This window comes from Monodelphis domestica, chromosome 3 (assembly GCF_027887165.1).
Source record: "Monodelphis domestica isolate mMonDom1 chromosome 3, mMonDom1.pri, whole genome shotgun sequence".
NCBI lineage: Eukaryota > Metazoa > Chordata > Mammalia > Didelphimorphia > Didelphidae > Monodelphis > Monodelphis domestica.
Genome location: NC_077229.1, coordinates 1,292,572 through 1,310,866, shown reverse-complemented (window position 1 = coordinate 1,310,866; position 18,295 = coordinate 1,292,572). Strand labels below are relative to the sequence as shown.

Here is an 18,295-nt window from a genome sequence, read left to right as displayed (position 1 = left end):
GCTCTGCATCACTTCCTGGAGGTTGTTCCAGTTCACATGGAACTCCTCCACTTTATTATTCCTTTTAGCACAATAGTATTCCATCACCAACATATACCACAATGTGTTCAGCCATTCCCCAATTGAAGGGCATCCCCTCATTTTCCAATTTTTTGCCACCACAAAGAGCGCAGCTATGAATATTCTTGTACAAGTCTTTTCCCTTATTATATCTTTGGGGTACAAGCCCAGCAGTGCTATGGCTGGATCAAAGGGCAGACAGTCTTTTATCGCCCTTTGGGCATAATTCCAAATTGCCCTCCAGAATGGTTGGATCAGTTCACAACTCCACCAGCAATGAATTAATGTCCCCACTTTGCCACATCCCCTCCAGCATTCATTACTTTCCTTTGCTGTCATGTTAGCCAATCTGCTGGCTGTGAGGTGATACATCAGAGTTGTTTTGATTTGCATCTCTCTGATTATAAGAGATTTAGAACACTTCTTCATGTGCTTATTAATAGTTTTGATTTCTTTATCTGAGAACTGCCTATCCATGTCCCTTGACCATTTATCAATGGGAGAATGGTTTGGTTTTTTTGTACAATTGATTTAGCTCTTTGTAAATTTGAGTAATTAAACCTTTGTCAGAGGTTTCTATGAAGATTGTTTCCCAATTTGTTGCCTCCCTTCTAATTTTATTTACATTGATTTTGTTTGTACAAAACCTTTTTAATTTGATGTAATCAAAATTATTGATTTTATATTTTGTGACTCTTTCTATGTCTTGCTTGGTTTTAAAAGCTTTCCCTTCCCAAAGGTCTGACATGTATACTATTCTGTGTTTACCCAATTTACTTATGGTTTCCTTCTTTATGTTTAAGTCATTCACCCATTCTGAGTTTATCTTGGTGTAGGGTGGGAGGTGTTGATCCAAACCTAATCTCTCCCACACTGTCTTCCAGTTTTCCCAGCAGTTTTTGTCAAATAGTGGATTTTTGTCCCAAAACCTGGGGTCTTTGGGTTTGTCATAGACTGTCTTGCTGAGGTCACTTACCCCAAGTCCATTCCACTGATCCTTTCTGTCTCTTAGCCAGTGCCAAATTGTTTTGATGACTGCTGCTTTATAATATAGTTTGAGATCTGGGACTGCAAGGCCCCCTTCCTTTGTATTTTTTTCATGATTTCCCTGGATATCCTTGATCCTTTGTTCTTCCAAATGAACTTTGTTATGGTTTTTTCTAATTCAGTAAAAAAAATTTTTGGAAGTTCAATGGGTATAGCACTAAATAGATAAGTTTGGGTAGGATGGTCATGTTTATTATATTGGCTCATCCTACCCATGAGCAGTTAATGTTTTTCCAATTGCTCAAGTCTAGTTTTAGTTGTGTGGAGAGTGTTTTGTAGTTATGTTCATATAGTTCCTGTGTTTGTCTCGGCACATAGATTCCTAAGTATTTTATTTTGTCTAAGGTGATTTTGAATGGGATTTCTCTTTCTAGTTCTTGCTGCTGAGATGTGTTGGAGATATATAGGAATGCTGATGACTTATGTGGGTTTATTTTGTATCCTACAACTTTGCTAAAGTTGTTGATTATTTCGATTAGCTTTTTGGTTGAATCTCTAGGATTCTTTAAGTAGACCATCATGTCATCTGCAAAGAGTGATAACTTGGTGTCTTCCTTGCCTATTTTGATGCCTTCAATTTCTTTTTCTTCTCTAATTGCTACTGCTAGTGTTTCTAATACAATGTCAAATAATAGAGGTGATAATGGGCATCCTTGTTTCACTCCTGATCTTATTGGGAATGCATCTAGTTTATCCCCATTGCAGATGATATTAGCTGTTGGTTTTAGATATATACTGTTTATTATTTTTAGGAATGACCCTTCTATTCCTATGCTTTCTAGTGTTTTTAACATGAATGGATGTTGTATTTTGTCAGAGGCTTTTTCTGCATCTATTGAGATAATCATGTGGTTCTTGCTGGTTTGCTTGTTGATGTGGTCAATTATGTGGATAGTTTTCCTAATATTGAAGCAGCCCTGCATCCCTGGTATAAATCCTACTTGATCATGGTGGATGACCCTTCTGATCACTTGCTGGAGTCTTTTTGCTAGTATCCTATTTAAGATTTTTGCATCTATATTCATTAGGGAGATTTGTCTATAGTTTTCTTTCTCTGTTTTTGGCCTGCCTGGCTTTGGAATCAGTACCATGATCTTAGTATTCTTAACCAGAGAATAAAATTATAAAGTCCTAGATGAAAAAACAGGGCTGGCAGGGTTGAAGATCTTTGAGTTCTTCTAGAAGGAAAAGTCAATAACAATCAAGGGCCAAAGGAAAAGTCAGCATCTTCCAGGTGTCAGGAGAGAAAGATTCAGCAATCTCTAAGTGCCAAGAGCCAAGAGAAAGAGAGCCAGAAGAAGTCTTTCCAGACAATTTTGAATCTCTTTTCAACTGCTTCTTCCCGGTGTCATTCTCTTCCAGAATGCACCTTGACTGACAGCTCTGCAAACTTGCAATCCCCTTGCCTCTGTTTGCAGGCTTCCTTCATTTCACTTTTCCACAATGGAAAACCAATTTTATTCTACACTTATTGACAAAACACAATGCAAGAGTGATTGTTCATACACGAAATCATTTATTTTTAAAGTCTTGATATTGCTCAAGTATCACAAATGGCCTCTTTGCTTCTGCACATTTGTCTGGATTGTGTTGCTCTTATTTACAGAACTGTCAGGGTGTACATTGCTATTTAGATTCTCTTTCTTTTCCCCTAATTTCCTCATAGCATCACGGTAGGTCACATAGTCATGTGCTGGTTGGCCCTGACGCTTCCCTAATCCTTGGACATAAGGGTTGTTTCTAGGGCTTTTATTCTTATGAATTGCATTTCAAAGAATCATTTTCTAGGAGCAGGAGTCCTCCCACCTCACCACCACCCACCACAAGCATCCTCAAAGTTGATGGGTCTTCATAGGCAAGTTACTGGGCCAAAGAGGACTGGATGGTTCTATGGCTCATGCTAAACAAACTTTTCAGAAGACAGACCCTATCTTCAGCTCCCCAGCCAATGTAACTGTGTGCCTATTACTTTATGGCCATAGCATTTTTGGAATTTCTTGTTTTTCAGTTGTTTTTGGCAAAGATACTGGAGTGGTTTGCCATTTTCTTCTCCAGATCATTTTACAGATGAGGAAACTGAGGCAGTCGAAGTTAAGTGACTTACCCAGGGTCACATAGCTAGAGTCCGAGGTTGGACTTGAACTTAGGTTTTCCTGACTCCGGACCTAGCACCATATCTACTGTGCTTCCTAACTGCCCTTATTAGAATTTATCATTTTGAATAAATTTTGTTAGTTTGATAGATGATACTGTATGTCCATGATAGCTTTAATCTAAGGTTCTGATTAAGAATGAACCATCTTTCAAGTGGTCATTTACGACAACTGGTCTTTTCTTTCAAGAAACATTTGTTTACCTGGCACCTGGCACCTCCCTCCCAAGGCTATTATGAAGGCCAAATAAATTAATATTTGTAAAGTGCTTAGAACAGTGTCTGGCACACAGTGGGTGCTACATAAAGTCTATTATTATTATGCTGTAAAGGTGGGCATGTAACCTTTGGCAGAAACCTCTAAAGAGGGAAGCCTTTGCACAATTATAGATCTTCACAACTGGAAGGAACCTCAGAGATATCTGTCCATTCTATAGCCCCAAAACAATTCTTTCCACTATGTGCCTGAAAAGTGACAGTCATCCAGCCTCTGCTTGGAGATCCCCAATGAAAAGGAAGCCACTAACTCCCAAAGCAGTCCTTTCCACCTGCAGATTACTCCAATTTTAAGTTCTTCCTTATATCAACCCTACATGTGACTCTATATCTTAATTCCAACCTTTGGAACCAACCAGAACAAATCAAATTCCTCGTCTACATGACAGCCTTTCAAATTCTTGAAGACAGCTCTCATGTCCTTCCATCAACTTTCTTCAAACTAAACATCGCCTGTTCCTTGAACCAATCCTCATAAGGCAAGGACTCAAAGTCATTCATCAGTGCGGTTACTTTTTTCTGGGCACTCCTGTTAATCGACAACCTTCCTAACTAAGGTGCCCGGAATTAAATGCAATACTCTATATGTAGATGGGTCAAGACAGAGAACTGGGGGCCTCTCCATTCTGAAGTACTGACTATTTCATCTCTCTCAATACAGCCTGAGATTACATTAGTTCTTTTAGTTGTCATCTTATAGTTGACTTATATTGAATTTGCAAGTCCACTAAAACCCCCGCCTCGCAATCAGGCACTCCAAGCTGTTAGACCAAGGGGAAATGACTTAGCTTCTCAGCGCCAGTTTCCTCATTTGCAAAATGGGAGTAATAATACTTGCACCGCCAACTTAAACCTCAAACACACAATGTGGATGGGAGTCATTACTGTTAACCAAAGACATATATCTCAATGGAAAGGATACAGAGATTATCTAGAAGGAAAAGGCAAACAACTATGTCAAATAGTTACGGAGGATTCACATTGAATAAAAAAGACCAGTGTGTTTGTTTATCTTATGATCCTTGGAGAGTTAGTCAAAGCTATTCCAGTAGAGTTGGTCCAGATTGTATGATGTTAAGATGGTGAGTGATGAAGGATGAGGTATAACAGCTGTGTGAAAGTGGGCAATTCACTGAACCTATTTAAGCTTCCACAACTTCATCTCAAAAATAGGGCTAATAACAGTCGGCTTATTTCACCATATTGGTGTGGATTACATCTATCAAGCACTCTATAATCTTTAAAACACTACAATGTCAATTATTACTATTGACTTTTGACACCTTTTTAAATGAATTTGGCAGTGAAAGGGAGGAAAAAAGGTAAGATAGTAGCTTGATTAGGTCCCCAGTAAACTGGGAAGACCTGGCTTTGTCTTGTAGTCAGCTGGGAAAGAGCCAGTGTACAGGACAGGTTTGAGACACATGTCAGAGAAGATAAGGTTCCTGGAAAAAGTCCCCGGAGTAAACAGGAGGTGATGGAGTCAAAAGCACAGGCGTAGGAACTGGCTTTAATAAAAAAGGGAGATCTCTTCTGTGACACTAGTAAGGAAGAAAGAGTTTAAGCCCAATTAAGAATGGAATTAAAGGAGCAAATTCCAATAAGATTATCACAATATTCTCAGTAAATTAAAAGCATAAATCATCCATTATAAGTATGAGGATTAGAAAAGGGAAGTAGCTGAGGACTCAAGATAGGAAAGATTTAATTCATCCATAAGGTTTTCCTTTCCCTGGAATCCTCTAATATTCCATGTATAATCTAGCTGAAATGTTTCATACTTTATTATATTCCTAAAGCTTTACCTTCATAAGGTTTCATTCCAGTGTGAATCCTGTAATGCTGAGTAAGGTGCTTGCTTAGGCTAAAGGCTTTCCCACATTCATTACAAGCGTATGGTTTTTCTCCACTATGTATTCTCTGATGCTCAGCCAGTCCTGTGCTCAATCTGAAAGTCTTTCCACAATCAATACATTGATATGGTTTCTCTCCAGTATGAATTCTCAGATGTTCAGTAAGTCCTGTACTTCTGCTAAAGGTCTTTCCACATTCATTACATTCATAAGGTTTTTCCCCAGTGTGAACTGTTTGATGTTGAGTAAGGTGAGCTCTCTGTCGAAAGGTTTTCCCACATTCATTGCATTCATAAGGTTTCTCTCCAGTGTGAATTCTCTGGTGTCGATTAAGTTGTGTGCTTAGGGTGAAAGCCTTCCCACATTCAATGCATTCATAGGGTTTCTCACCAGTATGATTTCTCTGATGTTCAGTAAGTCCAATGCTCAGACGGAAGGCCTTCCCACATTCATTACATTCATAGGGTTTCTCTCCAGTATGAATTCTTTGATGTTCAGCTAGTCCTGTGCTTCGGCGGAAAGCCTTCCCACATTCACTACATTCATAAGGCTTCTCTCCAGTATGAATTATCTGATGTCGAATAAGCTCTGTGCTCCGCCGAAAAGCTTTCCCACATTCATTACATTCATAGGGCTTCTCTCCTGTATGTATTATTTGATGCCGAGTAAGCTGTGAGCTCTGGCGAAAGGTTTTTCCACATTCGTTACATCCATAAGGTTTCTCACCAGTATGAATTATTTGATGTTGTGTAAGCTGTGAGCTTTGACAGAAGGTCTTTCCACATTTGTTACATTCATAGGGTTTCTCGCCAGTATGGATTACCTGATGTCGAGTAAGCTGTGAGTTTTGTCGGAAAGCTTTCCCACATTCATTACACTCATAAGCTCTCTTTCCAGTATGTATTGTCTGATGCTGAGTAAGTCCTGCACTCTGACGAAAGGTTTTCCCACATTCATTACATTTATATGGCTTCTCTCCAGTATGAATTCTCTGGTGTACTGTAAGTCTTGTGCTCAGGCTAAATGCTTTCCCACAGTCGTTACATTCGTAAGGTTTCTCTCCAGTATGAATTGTCTGATGTTGAGTAAGCCCTGTACTCTGATGGAAGGCTTTCCCACATTCATTACACATATAAGGTTTCTCTCCAGTATGAACTGTCTGATGTCGGTTCAACTGTGAGCTCTGGCGGAAGGTTTTCCCACATTCATTACATTGATAAGGTTTCTCACCAGTATGAATTCTCTGATGTTCAGTAAGCTGTGAGCTTCGTCGGAAGGCTTTCCCACATTCATTACATTTATAAGGTTTCTCTCCAGTATGAATTCTCACATGTACAATAAGCTGTGTGCTCCAGTGAAAGGACTTTCCACATTCATTACATTCATAAGCTTTCTCTCCTGTATGGATTCTCTGATGTTGAATAAGTACTGTGCTTTGGTGGAAGGCCTTCCCACATTCATTACATTTATAAGGTTTCTCTCCAGTATGAATTCTCTGATGCTGAATAAGTTGTGACTTCCAGCGGAAGGCCTTCCCACAGTAATTACATTCATAAGGCTTCTCTCCACTATGAATTCTCTGATGTTGTAAAAGCTGTGAGCTCTGGCTGAAAGCTTTCCTGCATTCATTACATTCATAAGGCTTCTCCCCAGTATGAATTCTCTGATGTATTCTAAGTTGTGTGCTCTGGCGGAAGGCCTTCCCACATTCATTACAATCATAAGGTTTCTCTGTAGCATGAATTTTTTGAAATTCAAACAGATCTGAACTATAACTGAATGGTTTCTGACATTCATTTTTATACTTAGAAAATATCTTCTTTGAGTAAATTCTATTATATTTCCTTAAGTCTGAATACATCCTAAAGCTTTTTATATGTATATTATGTATATGAAGACTCTTCTTTATGAATACTCTCTGTTGTTGGAAAAGGAATGGATCTAAACTGAAGCTTCTTCCACATTTATTATATTGTTGGCCTCTCACTTTGCTGAGAGTTTTCCTTTGGGTGGTTTTTTCTTGTCCAGAATATTTCTCCTTTTCCTGCTCTCCCTCTAATATGATATAACATTTCCAAGTTTCTCTCAACTTGGATCCATAGGAAGTATCCCTTTGGAGTCTTTCTTGGGATGACTCTTTTATGGAAAGGCCTTGCTTTAATGTTGACTCCTGGCTTTCACTGCTTTCATGATCTGAAAAAAAATTAAAAATATATAAATTCCCATGCTCCCAAAGTTGTATATGTAGTAGAAAAATTGAAGTGGCTAGATAGATTGCCATTTCCTTCAGATCATTTTCTACAGACGAGGAACTAATACAAACAAGGTTAAGTGATTTGCCCAGGACCACCCAGTTAGCAAGGGTCTGAGGACAGATCTGAATTTAGGAAAATGAATCTTCCTGACTCCAAGGCTGAAATGCTATCAACTTCATGATCTAGGTTCCCCCATCTACTGTGCTTCCTAGGTGTAGATAAAATACAAAAACATTCTAAGAAAGAGCTGAAGCTGGTGAAGAAAGCTAAAAATGATGTTATGGTTTTCTGCTTTATTAGGTAAAAGAAGAGGATCAAAGAATGCATTATAAACTTTTCAAAAATGGGACTTTAGCTGCCATCTGGTCCAACCTATACCTGAAAAAAGAATCCCCTCAAAAGGACTCTTTACAATTGGTCATCCAGGTATTGCTTTATGACTTCCAATAAGATCGAACTTATTATATTACCTCCACAGGCAGCTTATTCCACTTTGGAATCTAACTATAAAGAATCTTTTGCTGAGGTCAAACCTAAATTTGCCTCTTTTGCCCTCCCGATCCCCAACTGCTCCTGATTGTGCCTTCTGAGTTCAAGCGGAATAAGTTAATTCCTTCTCTTTATAACAGCCTTTTAGACTCCTAAAGCCAGTTCCCATATCCCTGTAAGGGAAAACAAAGGCCAAAAAAGACCTTTCCTTTTGTCTTAGACTCAATATTAAGTATTAGTTCCAAGGCAGAAAATCCATAAAGAGTAGGCAATTAGGATTAAGTAACTTGCCTAGGGTCACAAACTAGGAGTGTCTGAGGTCAGATTTGAACCCAGGACATTGGCCCAAGGAAGGAGGCAATAGTAGTTGGGGGGGGAGGGAAGGGAGAGATCAGGGAAGGCTTCATGAAGATATCCCTTGACCAGAGCTTGGAAGGAAACAAGAGATTATGAGGCAGAGGGAAGAAGGATGGACATTTTAGGCAGAAGGGACAGACTGTACAAATGCATGGAAACAGAAGGAATGTCGCATGTTAAATAACAGCAAGGAGGCTGGTTTGGCTGAACCAAAGAGTATGGGAAGGAAAATGACAAAATGAGGTTAAAAATGAATTGGGGGGCAGGTTGTAGAGGCCTTTAAAAGCTGATTGGAGCTTATATTTTATCCTGGCCTGACTGAAGTTTATTAAGAAAAGTACTCCCATCGTAAGGGCTGTGCATTCAGGAAACTACTTTGCCAGATTAGTGGGTGTGGAAGGAGCCTGGAGGCAGGGGAACCATCAGCAGTTATTGTAATAGTCCAGGCGTGATGTGCCCACTGCTGAGAATGGGACATAGACAAACAATGATGTAAAGGTTAAAACAAAAAGCAGGACCCCAACATCTGGCAATTGAATGGATAAGTTGGGGAGAGGCAGTCAAGAGTAGAAGAGAATTCGAGGGAAATTAGCCCAAAGCAATCAGGACAAGATTATGGAAACTATACACCTGACAAAGATGAATTCCAGAAGAAGTACTACAGTACAGAATAGCCCAAGGTAACAAGGCAAGAAATTATTTCCCTGGAGAAAGACTTTGAAGAAATGTACAAAGAAATGAAATATCTAGGGGGCAGCTGGGTAGCTCCGTGGATTGAGAGCCAGGCCTAGAGAGGGGAGGTCCTAGGTTCAAATCTGGCCTCAGCCACTTCCTAGCTGTGTGACCCTGGGCAAGTCACTTGACCCCCATTGCCTAGCCCTTACCACTCTTCTGCTTTGAAGCCAATACACAGTATTGACTCCAAAATGGAAGGTAAGGGTTTATTTTAAAAAAAAAAGAAGTGAAATATCTAGAGAACAGAGCAATGAGGATGGTTAATAAAAATAAAACTAAGAAGAAAAGGAAATGGGAAGAAACCATAAACTATTTCCCAGGATATTAAGTCTTAGAAAATCAATGAGATTGCCTAGAATCATCAGTTTTCAGGCTAGAAAGAACAAAAGGAAGGGTATCTGGAATAGCCTCGAATATTACACCAGAGGACTAATCACTCACTATTGGCTTGTGCCCCCCACCTGTGGGCTTACCACAGGAGATCAGAATTTTTTCAGGTCTTTTAAAAAACAAAAAAAAACCTTACCTTGGAATCAATTCTGTGTATCACTTCCAAGGCAAAAGAGTGGTAAGGGCTAGGCAATGGGGGTTAAGTGACTTGTCCAGGGTCATACAGCTGGGAAGTGTCTGAGGCCAGATTTGAACCTAGGACCTCCTGTCTCTAGGCCTGGCTCTCAATCCACAGAGCTACTGAGCTGTCCCCTTTTTCATATCTTTTAAAGAGGCCCCAACTCAGAGTAAGTATAGATGCCAAAGATAGACAATTTACCATGTATGGCTAGCAAGAGCATTTAAGAAGTGCCCATAATGTGTGGGGCACCAGCCTGAATCCCCAAAATTCTTTGGAGGCCATGTGGAACAGCTACATCAGAACTGAGACCTCTGTCCGGGGAGAGAGCCTAGCAGTGGGTCCAGTCCCTCTGCAACTCTTCCAAGTCCCCAATTTGTTCATTTCTCATTATTGGGGGGGGTTCTTTTTTTTCTAACAATATTTTATTTGATCATTTCCAAACATTATTCATTAGAGACAAAGATCATTTTCTTTTCCTCCCCCCTCCCCCCACCCCTCCCATTGGCGATGCGTGATTCCACTGGGTATCACATGTGTCCTCAATCCAAACCCATTTCCATGTTGTTGGTATTTGCACTAGAGTGTTCATTTAGCATCTCTCCTCAGTCATATCCCCTCAACCCCTGTAGTCAAGCAGTTGCTTTTCCTCCATGTTTTTATTCCCACCATTTGTCCTCTGCTTGTGGATAGTGTTTTTCTCCTAGAAGTCTGCACATTGTTCAGCATCACTGCATTGCCACTAATGGAGAAGTCCATTACGTTCGATTATACCACAGTGTGTCAGTCTCTGTGTACAATGTTTTCCTGGTTCTGCTCCTCTCGCTCTGCATCACTTCCTGGAGGTTGTTCCAGTCTCCATGGAACTCCTCCACTTTATTATTCCTTTTAGCACAATAGTATTCCATCACCAACATATACCACAATGTGTTCAGCCATTCCCCAATTGAAGGGCATCCCCTCATTTTCCAATTTTTTGCCACCACAAAGAGCGCAGCTATGAATATTCTTGTACAAGTCTTTTCCCTTATTATATCTTTGGGGTACAAGCCCAGCAGTGCTATGGCTGGATCAAAGGGCAGATAGTCTTTTATCACCCTTTGGGCATAGTTCCAAATTGCCCTCCAGAATGGTTGGATCAATTCACAACTCCACCAGCAATGAATTAGTGTCCTTTTTTCCACATCCCCTCCAGCATTCATTACTTTCCTTTGCTGTCATGTTAGCCAATCTGCTAGGTGTGAGGTGATACCTCAGAGTTGTTTTGATTTGCATCTCTCTGATTATAAGAGATTTAGAACACTTCTTCATGTGCTTATTAATAGTTTTGATTTCTTTGGCTGAGAACTGCCTGTCCATGTCCCTTGCCCATTTATCAATTGGAGAATGGCTTGGTTTTTTTGTACAATTGATTTAGTTCTTTGTAAATTTGAGTAATTAAACCTTTGTCAGAGGTTTTTATGAAGATTTTTTCATGGGGGTTTTTTCTTAAGCAATATTTTATTCCTTTTATTCCAAGCTGATCATTTTTCTTTTCAAATCTTTCTCCCACAGCTTTCATTTCTTTTTCCAGTTTTCCCTCTAGCACTCTCATTTGGTTTTTAACTTAAACATTAACTCTTACTTTAATCCACTTCATCTCTTCTGGGAATTTTGATTGAACTTGTGCACAGGCAGTTTTATTTTTTCTTTGCTTGAGGCTATGCCTCTACATGTCTTTAGAGCCATTCTCTTCTGGGCTTGTCTGGAGTCTCTTTCTCACTGTAATAGATCCCTACGAGATTCTTTTTTTGTAGTGTATTTTCATTTTTCCAGCCTACTTCAACTTTAGAATTGGGTTAGGGCTGGGCTCTGCACACTTCCTGGGGGGGGGGTGTCCAGGCTAAAATCTTGTCCCATCAGGTTCTTCTGCTACCGCCTTGGGGGTACTGAGTGCTGTAGAGTCCATGATCTCAGGAATCCTTGAGCTTTTGGGGCTCCCAAAATGATGTGATTGGGGGCAAAGTTGGATCACAACCCACCTGGGACAGCTTGCCCTTGGGTAAAGCCTTGTCTCCTCTCTAGCTCTGACTACTGGAACACCTCATTGGTAGGCTCTGGTCCAGACTCTACACTTTATGTCCCTAGACATCTCCTGTCTCTCCAGTGTGAATTTTAAAACTATTCCACCCTAATCAGATCATTCTTTAGAAGATCTGATTTAGCTATTTCCTGATCAATAACAATGGAGATACTTGGAATAACAGAATCAGGTCTTGGATACTCTACATTCTCCACCCCACTCAGTTTAATAAGATTTTGAAGGTCTGCATCAAACTCAAGATTTAATTATCTGAGGAGATGGCCTTCAACAGATATGTGCAAAAAAAGGACAGACCTCTGGGCTGTCCCAAGTCAAGCTAAGTCCTCATTGGTACAGATGAGACACAGAAAAGTAATGTAAAAACGTCCATATGAGGCACATCACTTCCTGCCTCTTTCTCTTTCTCTTTCTCTGGAGAGGCAACTCTGGTTGGCAGTGTGCTAGGCGTTCCAACATCTTGGGAGTGGTGGCAGTTATTTGTCTGGGTTTTGGCAGTGAGTTTTATCCTTGACCTGATTCAGGCATCTCAGCTGAGCTCCTTTTGGAGTTCAGGTTGATTCCTTCCTCTTTCACACTCCAAACCCTTACTTTCCAGATCTTCTAATCTTCCCGTCCAGTATCAGTCAGGGGGAGGGAGAAATCCTTCACCCTTTCCTTCTCCTTTCTTCTTAATCTTCTCCACTATATCAATTAAATCACCATAAAATTTGGCAACTGACTTGGATATTTTATTATTTGGGTTTTTCATTAGGATTTTTATAAATAAAACCCTTGGTGACCTAAATTATACATTCAGTCTCAGCCATAATTTCACTCTTTATACCGAGATGACCTAGAAAACACCTCCCAGGGACTATTCCCCTTGGATTGCCTCAATGGGACTTAATCTGGTACATTTTATATGTCTCTGTGGAGAAATCATCTTGAAGGAGCTGGGTGTACATCTTTCTACCACTCCACCATCTTGGTCCTACCCCCTACGGTGTAGGTCTGGCCATGTCACTACTTCACAAAAACTCTGGATCAAATCTAAGATTCCCTGCTTGGCACTTAAACCTCTTTGCAAGCTGGCCATTTCTGCCTCCTTCCGTATCCAGGCCTCTAAAAAGTCTGTATCTTCCCCCTCTCCTGCCTTTGCCCTGCCTGGCCCTCATGCCTGGAGTGCTCTCCCTCTTGTCCTCTGCCCTTGGGCTTCAAGATCCAGCTGAAATCCCACTTTCTTTGTAAGGACTTTATGAGTGACCCCACTAGAATGTTGTCTATCTCCCAATGTATCTGCAAGATATGCATTCTCATAATCTCCTGTTAGACTGGCAGCTCCCTGAGAGCAGGCAGCACCATTGTGTCTTTCTTGGTATCCCCAGATCTTACCATGGTGCTTGGTCTTAATAAGTGCTTGTTGACTGAACAAAGGGCTCAAAAGAACTTCTGGGGAACTGAGAGGCAATTTGGTGAAAAATGGGTTTAAACCAGCTTACTATACCATATAACTTAAAGGCTGCTTGAGGACCTAGCAAGCCTGTTAGCATCAGGAAGTACTAGGTTCAAAACCTGCCTCAGACATTTCCTAGCTGTGTGACTTTAGGCAAGTCACTTCACTGCTGTCTACCTTAGTTTCCCCATATGTACTAACAGCCTCTATCTACTAGGTTTGTGGTTAGGATCTAATAATATTTGTAGAACACCTGAAAACCATAATGGGTATTATGATTGCAACATAATAAGCCAGAAAGTGACCCAATCAAAACCCAACAGGCCAACAAGAGAAAAATGGCACCCACAACTTTGGTTAGTTGTCACCAAATAAGGGACAAACAAGGATCATAAATGATAGAATGATCACCTCAATGTAAAGGCTTTTGCAGCAAGTCAATGTTGCTGGAAACAAGGCAAAGGGGAAAAATACTTTCTTTCTGAGCCCCTGATAAGTGGCGTCTATTTCCCAAGATACATAAGTAAAAGACACCCCCTGACAAGGCCAAGTGCCATTCCACCATAGTATTCAAAGGACATGAATGTTTTCTGAAAGAATCATCAGCCTAAGCAAAGCTGCCCCCCATCAGAGCAGTGCTGAGGCCAGCGTTTCACGGTGCCAGTGACCTGCAACACTTCTAAGATGGATGTGGTGGGTGCTGGGGTCCCGAGGGAAGATGGCCCCAGCCGAGGGGGGGGCCAAAGCCATAAAATGACTCAACAGTTCTGAAAAAACATAGGACTATAAGAGGGAAGTTACTCAATGGTCCACGCCCCCCCCCCCAGAGGCTAAAGAGGAAGAGCCCCTTGCTAGCAAATGCTCTCTCTCAAAACTAAGCGAGTATCCAGTGAGGGGGCACCACACTGAGCCATGATGGAGGAAGGGGACCCAGCAGCAGAAGAGCTGGCAGGCATTGGCCGATGACAAAACAGGACTTCAGAGAGCTGGGATTATCGTGAGGGAAACACAAGCAAACATGAGGACAAGCAGTTCATCCCCAGAAGGCAGGACGGCAGGACGGGCCCTAACTGGCCCCCAGCCTCCTCTCAGAGTCTGACGGAAGTGGGACAGCCCTGAAGTGGGGCCTCCTCTGGGGTGGGCAGGGTTGGTAGCCATGGGTTCCCCCACCTCAGGCAACAGCAAATCGGGGAGATTCCAGAACCTCTGCAGGGCTGAGAATGGGATGGAGTGTCTCCTCTGCATGAGTGCTCAGAAAGGGATGAGGTGTCAGAAAAATGGGAAGACACTGATGAGTCAGAGCACCCAGAATACCAAGCACAGAAGTGGAAAGCCTCACAAGGGTGATGCTAAAGGGCAACGATGACCCGCCAGGATGGAGGAACCTCCCCCAGACAAGGCCCTTGGCTCTGCTAGTTTTCCTTAAAGGCCAATCAACAAGCACCACTAGGGTCTACCTTGGGTTGGGTAGTGAGTGACAGGATATGAATATAGGATTAACTCTCCTCTTGTCTATTTTTAGCTAAACAAAGCAAGAACTTAAAGTACCCCTACTTGACACAAAGTAAGGCTACTGCAATCCCCCTTGGACAGTGCTGGGCAAATTGAAAGACTGTGATTACTTCCTGTAAAGTGGGGGAGTGACAGGAAGTGACCTCAAGAAAACTGCTTTAAAAGGCCAACTCAAGGATTCAGTCACTCTCTGCATTGTTGAGCCAGCCTGAAGGAGGAGACTCTTTCCCTGAATCCTGCATTGCCTCGAGGTGGTGATTGTAGTGGTTCCTTCCTTGGTTCTTCAGTGAGGAGACCTTCTCTGCGTGATGGTGCTGCGGTGAGTGGGCCACTCCCTTCAGCGTGAGTTCTGGTTGGATTCTTGGCTGTCTTAGCCTCCTGTGTACTGAAGGTTCTCAGTGGATTCTTCAGCATCTCCTGGCTCTTCAGTCTTGCTAATTAGAACTTTGGATTCTGGTGAGATTCGCTTTCACATTTGCATTTGCAGTCTGAAGACATTAGGATTAAACTTAGGGTATTTGTAGCTAGGCAGCACTTTCTGTCTCTTGATCTGCATTTCCACTTCCACTCTTTCCACCTCTTTGTAAATGAAGCTACTACAAGTCATTTTGACTTAAGCTATAATGTTTTAAAATCGGATCCACAATATCACTTTAGAACTCTCCTATTTAGCAAAAAACCTAAATTTAAATTCTTAAAAAAAAGCAAAAAAAAAACAGCAAAAAGCCGAGGCTCTGCCCTCCAGGAGTGCTCACACTGCCATGAGAGATGATGTACAGAGGCAGGCTCTGGACAGAACAAAGAGAAGATAATTTGGGGAGTGGGGAGTGCCCTGGGGGGCAGGGAGCCCCTGGAGTCTACAGAGGAAGTGGGACACTTGGCACCTGAATGGAAAACAGACCAGAGAAGGGGGATGAGGGCAGGCAGACCCCCAGCAGTCACTACCACATTGGAGGTGGCAAGGGCAGGGCAGAGGAGAGGAGGGGGCTGGGAAGATTGGTAAAAGTCAGCAAAGAACAAAAGAAGATCTAGAAGCCCCAGGGACATCCTCATGCCTGTTTTCTTCAAATTCTCAGAAGAGGCAAAAAAGAGATGAAGGGGAGGGGGAGGGAGGAAAGGAAGGATGGACAGCCAGATGGAGGGAGGAAGAGAAGAAAGAATGGAGAGATAGAGGGAGAGAAGGAAGGAAGGAAGGAAGGAAGGAAGGAAGGAAGGAAGGAAGGAAGGAAGGAAGGAAGGAAGGAAGGAAGGAAGGAAGGAAGGAAGGAAGGAAGGAAGGAAGGGAGGAAGGGAGGGAGGGAGGGAGGAAGGGAGGGAGGAAGGAAGGAAGGAAGGGAGGAAGGGAGGGAGGGAGGGAGGAAGGGAGGGAGGGAGGAGGGTAGGAAGGAGGGTAGGAAGGGAGGAAGGAAGGAAGGAAGGGAGGAAGGAAGGACGGACGGACGGACACCTCTGCCTCCTGGCTGCCCCCAAGGTCTGCTTCAGCTGACTCTCGCAGGCCCTTCTCCTCGCTCCAGCTGGCCAATCACATGCGGGCTGGATGTAGCAAGCCCCGCTTGGTGGAAATGGGCCCTGCTGAGGCCCTGAGCTGGCCCCGCGGTCAGGCCCAGCCCTTTGCCCTTTGGGGCCGAGCCAGGGGCGTCTGAAGGAGAAGCGGCTGGCCTGCTGGCCTGCTGGCGGGGAGAGGCCATGGGCTGCCCGCAGTGCTCGCCCAGAGGCGGCCTTACCCAGGCACACCAGGTTCCGGTAGGGCTCCAGCATCCCGTCCTCGCATAATCCCTTCTGGGCAGGGGCCAGCCGCCCCACTCCTGCGCAGTAAAGGGGACGCCACGTCCCGCAATGTCCGAGGGGGCCGCCAGCGCGGGTCGCAAGGCAAAGAAAGGCGGGGCCTGAAGGGAGGGGGAGGGCCGGCCTCCTCCTGGCCGGGGCCCAAGCCGACGCTCCGCCCCCTCAGCTGCAGCTGCCTCCTCCTCCGGGCCCCCCGGCTGTCAGCAGTCCGAACTAAGCCAGCCCCGAGATAAGCAAGCAAGCTGGACCCTAAAGGCCCAAGTCCCAGGCAGATCGGACCGGCAGAGGGCCGAGTCTTCCGGCCCTCGGACGCCCTTCCAACAACAGCGCGCAGTTCTGTCTGCAGACCCGGCGTCCCGGGCCCTGGGCAGGAAGCAGCCCATTGGTTAGTTCATTGGGGCCCCTGGGCGCCCGCTCAGGGCCGCTCCAGGACTCATCGGGCGGGGAGGCTCCGCGGGCCCGACGGGGGACGGAAGAATCCAACGACTATTAGTCGGAATTCTCCTCGTAATCAGGGTCCTCCGGGCCCTCCAGAACCACCATCTTCGCCCAGCGCCCCCCCCCGTCAGGGACGGGGCTGGGCTCGGGGCCTCCCGGAAGGGCCCCAGACCGGGCCCCGGGCGCCATTCTCTCCGGGCTGCCCCAGACCCCAGGCAGCACTCCCCCACTCCTTCGGCAGCTCGCGCCTGGAGACACACAAAAGACCCGGGGGGCTGCCCGGTGGAGGAGGGCGGGAAGAGGGAGCACTTCATCCCCCGCGGCCCTGCCCCCGTCAGAGCCGAAGCTGCCCGAGTCCCCGCAGGTGGAGGGCGAAGGGGCCCGCGCTGGGCCCCTACAAAGGTAGGCTTTGGCCCGGAGAGGACGGGTGCAGGTGGGGGCGGAGATGCCGCGTCCCGCTTGGAAGCCTGGGCCACTGGGGAGCTGACCCTGGGAGGCGGGGACTCGGGAAGGCCGGGCTGACCCGCCCCCAAGAGGGCGCCACCGATTGGCTGCCGAGCCACGCCCCAAGGGCGGGCCCGGGCCGATTACGCACGCGCCATCCTACCTGCGCCGACGCTGCCTTCCCTGCCCCGAGGCTCCAGAGCCAGCACCCAGCGGCCCCTCGCCTTCTCCACTCACCCCGGCCTGAAACGCGGGGCTCAGCCTGACGGCTACAGCCGAGCCCAGGAGGCGGCAGTCAGCAGAAGTGACGCGTATCCGGGTCTCGTCCTTCCTCCCTCTCGCTGGGCGGCGGGCGGCGCGGGGCCGTCTGGGAAATGTAGTCCAGGCCGTGAGGGGAGCTGCAGGGAGCTGCCTTGACAGGTTGTCCACTTTTCCCAGCAGGTTGTGGCCGGAGGCTGTGATGGAGGAAAGACTGAGCTGCCGAGGTTCTTGAAGCTCGTAAAGAACCTGCAGAAGGATCCTCCGTCGTCCTCATCGTTCTAGAAGTGGACGCTTTGCAGGGCGGCGAAAAACTGGCCAAGAATAAGCCCAGAGAGACTTCAACAGGAGCCGCCATGAAAAGGCGAGCGGCATGCGATCGATGCCAACGACTATCTGTTGAGGCTGGCTGACTGGTGGGGAGCCTCGGGGCTGGGGGCTGGGGCTGGCACCGGTGAAGATCCGGCCGCCCTTGGTGCCTTTTTTTCCCCGCCTCCACCACCCAGGCAGCTCAAAGGAGTCTCCGAGGGAGTGGAAGCAAGCTGCGCCTA

The 18,295-nt window shown here is 44.9% G+C and overlaps 1 protein-coding gene across 2 annotated transcripts; it reads right to left on the bottom strand.

Annotated features, from left to right (window-relative positions):
• Window positions 1-2,603: 2,603 nt before the first annotated feature.
• On the bottom strand, window positions 2,604-17,852 carry LOC103103920 (zinc finger protein 850-like). 2 transcript variants are annotated; one of them, XM_056821186.1, is made up of 2 exons: window positions 17,724-17,852; window positions 2,604-7,581 (listed from the first exon to the last, which is right to left on the bottom strand). In XM_056821186.1, the coding sequence occupies exon 2, from the start codon at window positions 7,247-7,249 to the stop codon at window positions 5,321-5,323; it is 1,929 nt and encodes a 642-aa protein (XP_056677164.1). In that variant the 5' UTR covers window positions 7,250-7,581; window positions 17,724-17,852; the 3' UTR covers window positions 2,604-5,320. The 2 variants fall into 2 exon arrangements, with proteins under 2 accessions (XP_056677164.1, XP_056677163.1); XM_056821185.1 differs by having other exon boundaries at window positions 17,650-17,819.
• Window positions 17,853-18,295: the final 443 nt, after the last annotated feature.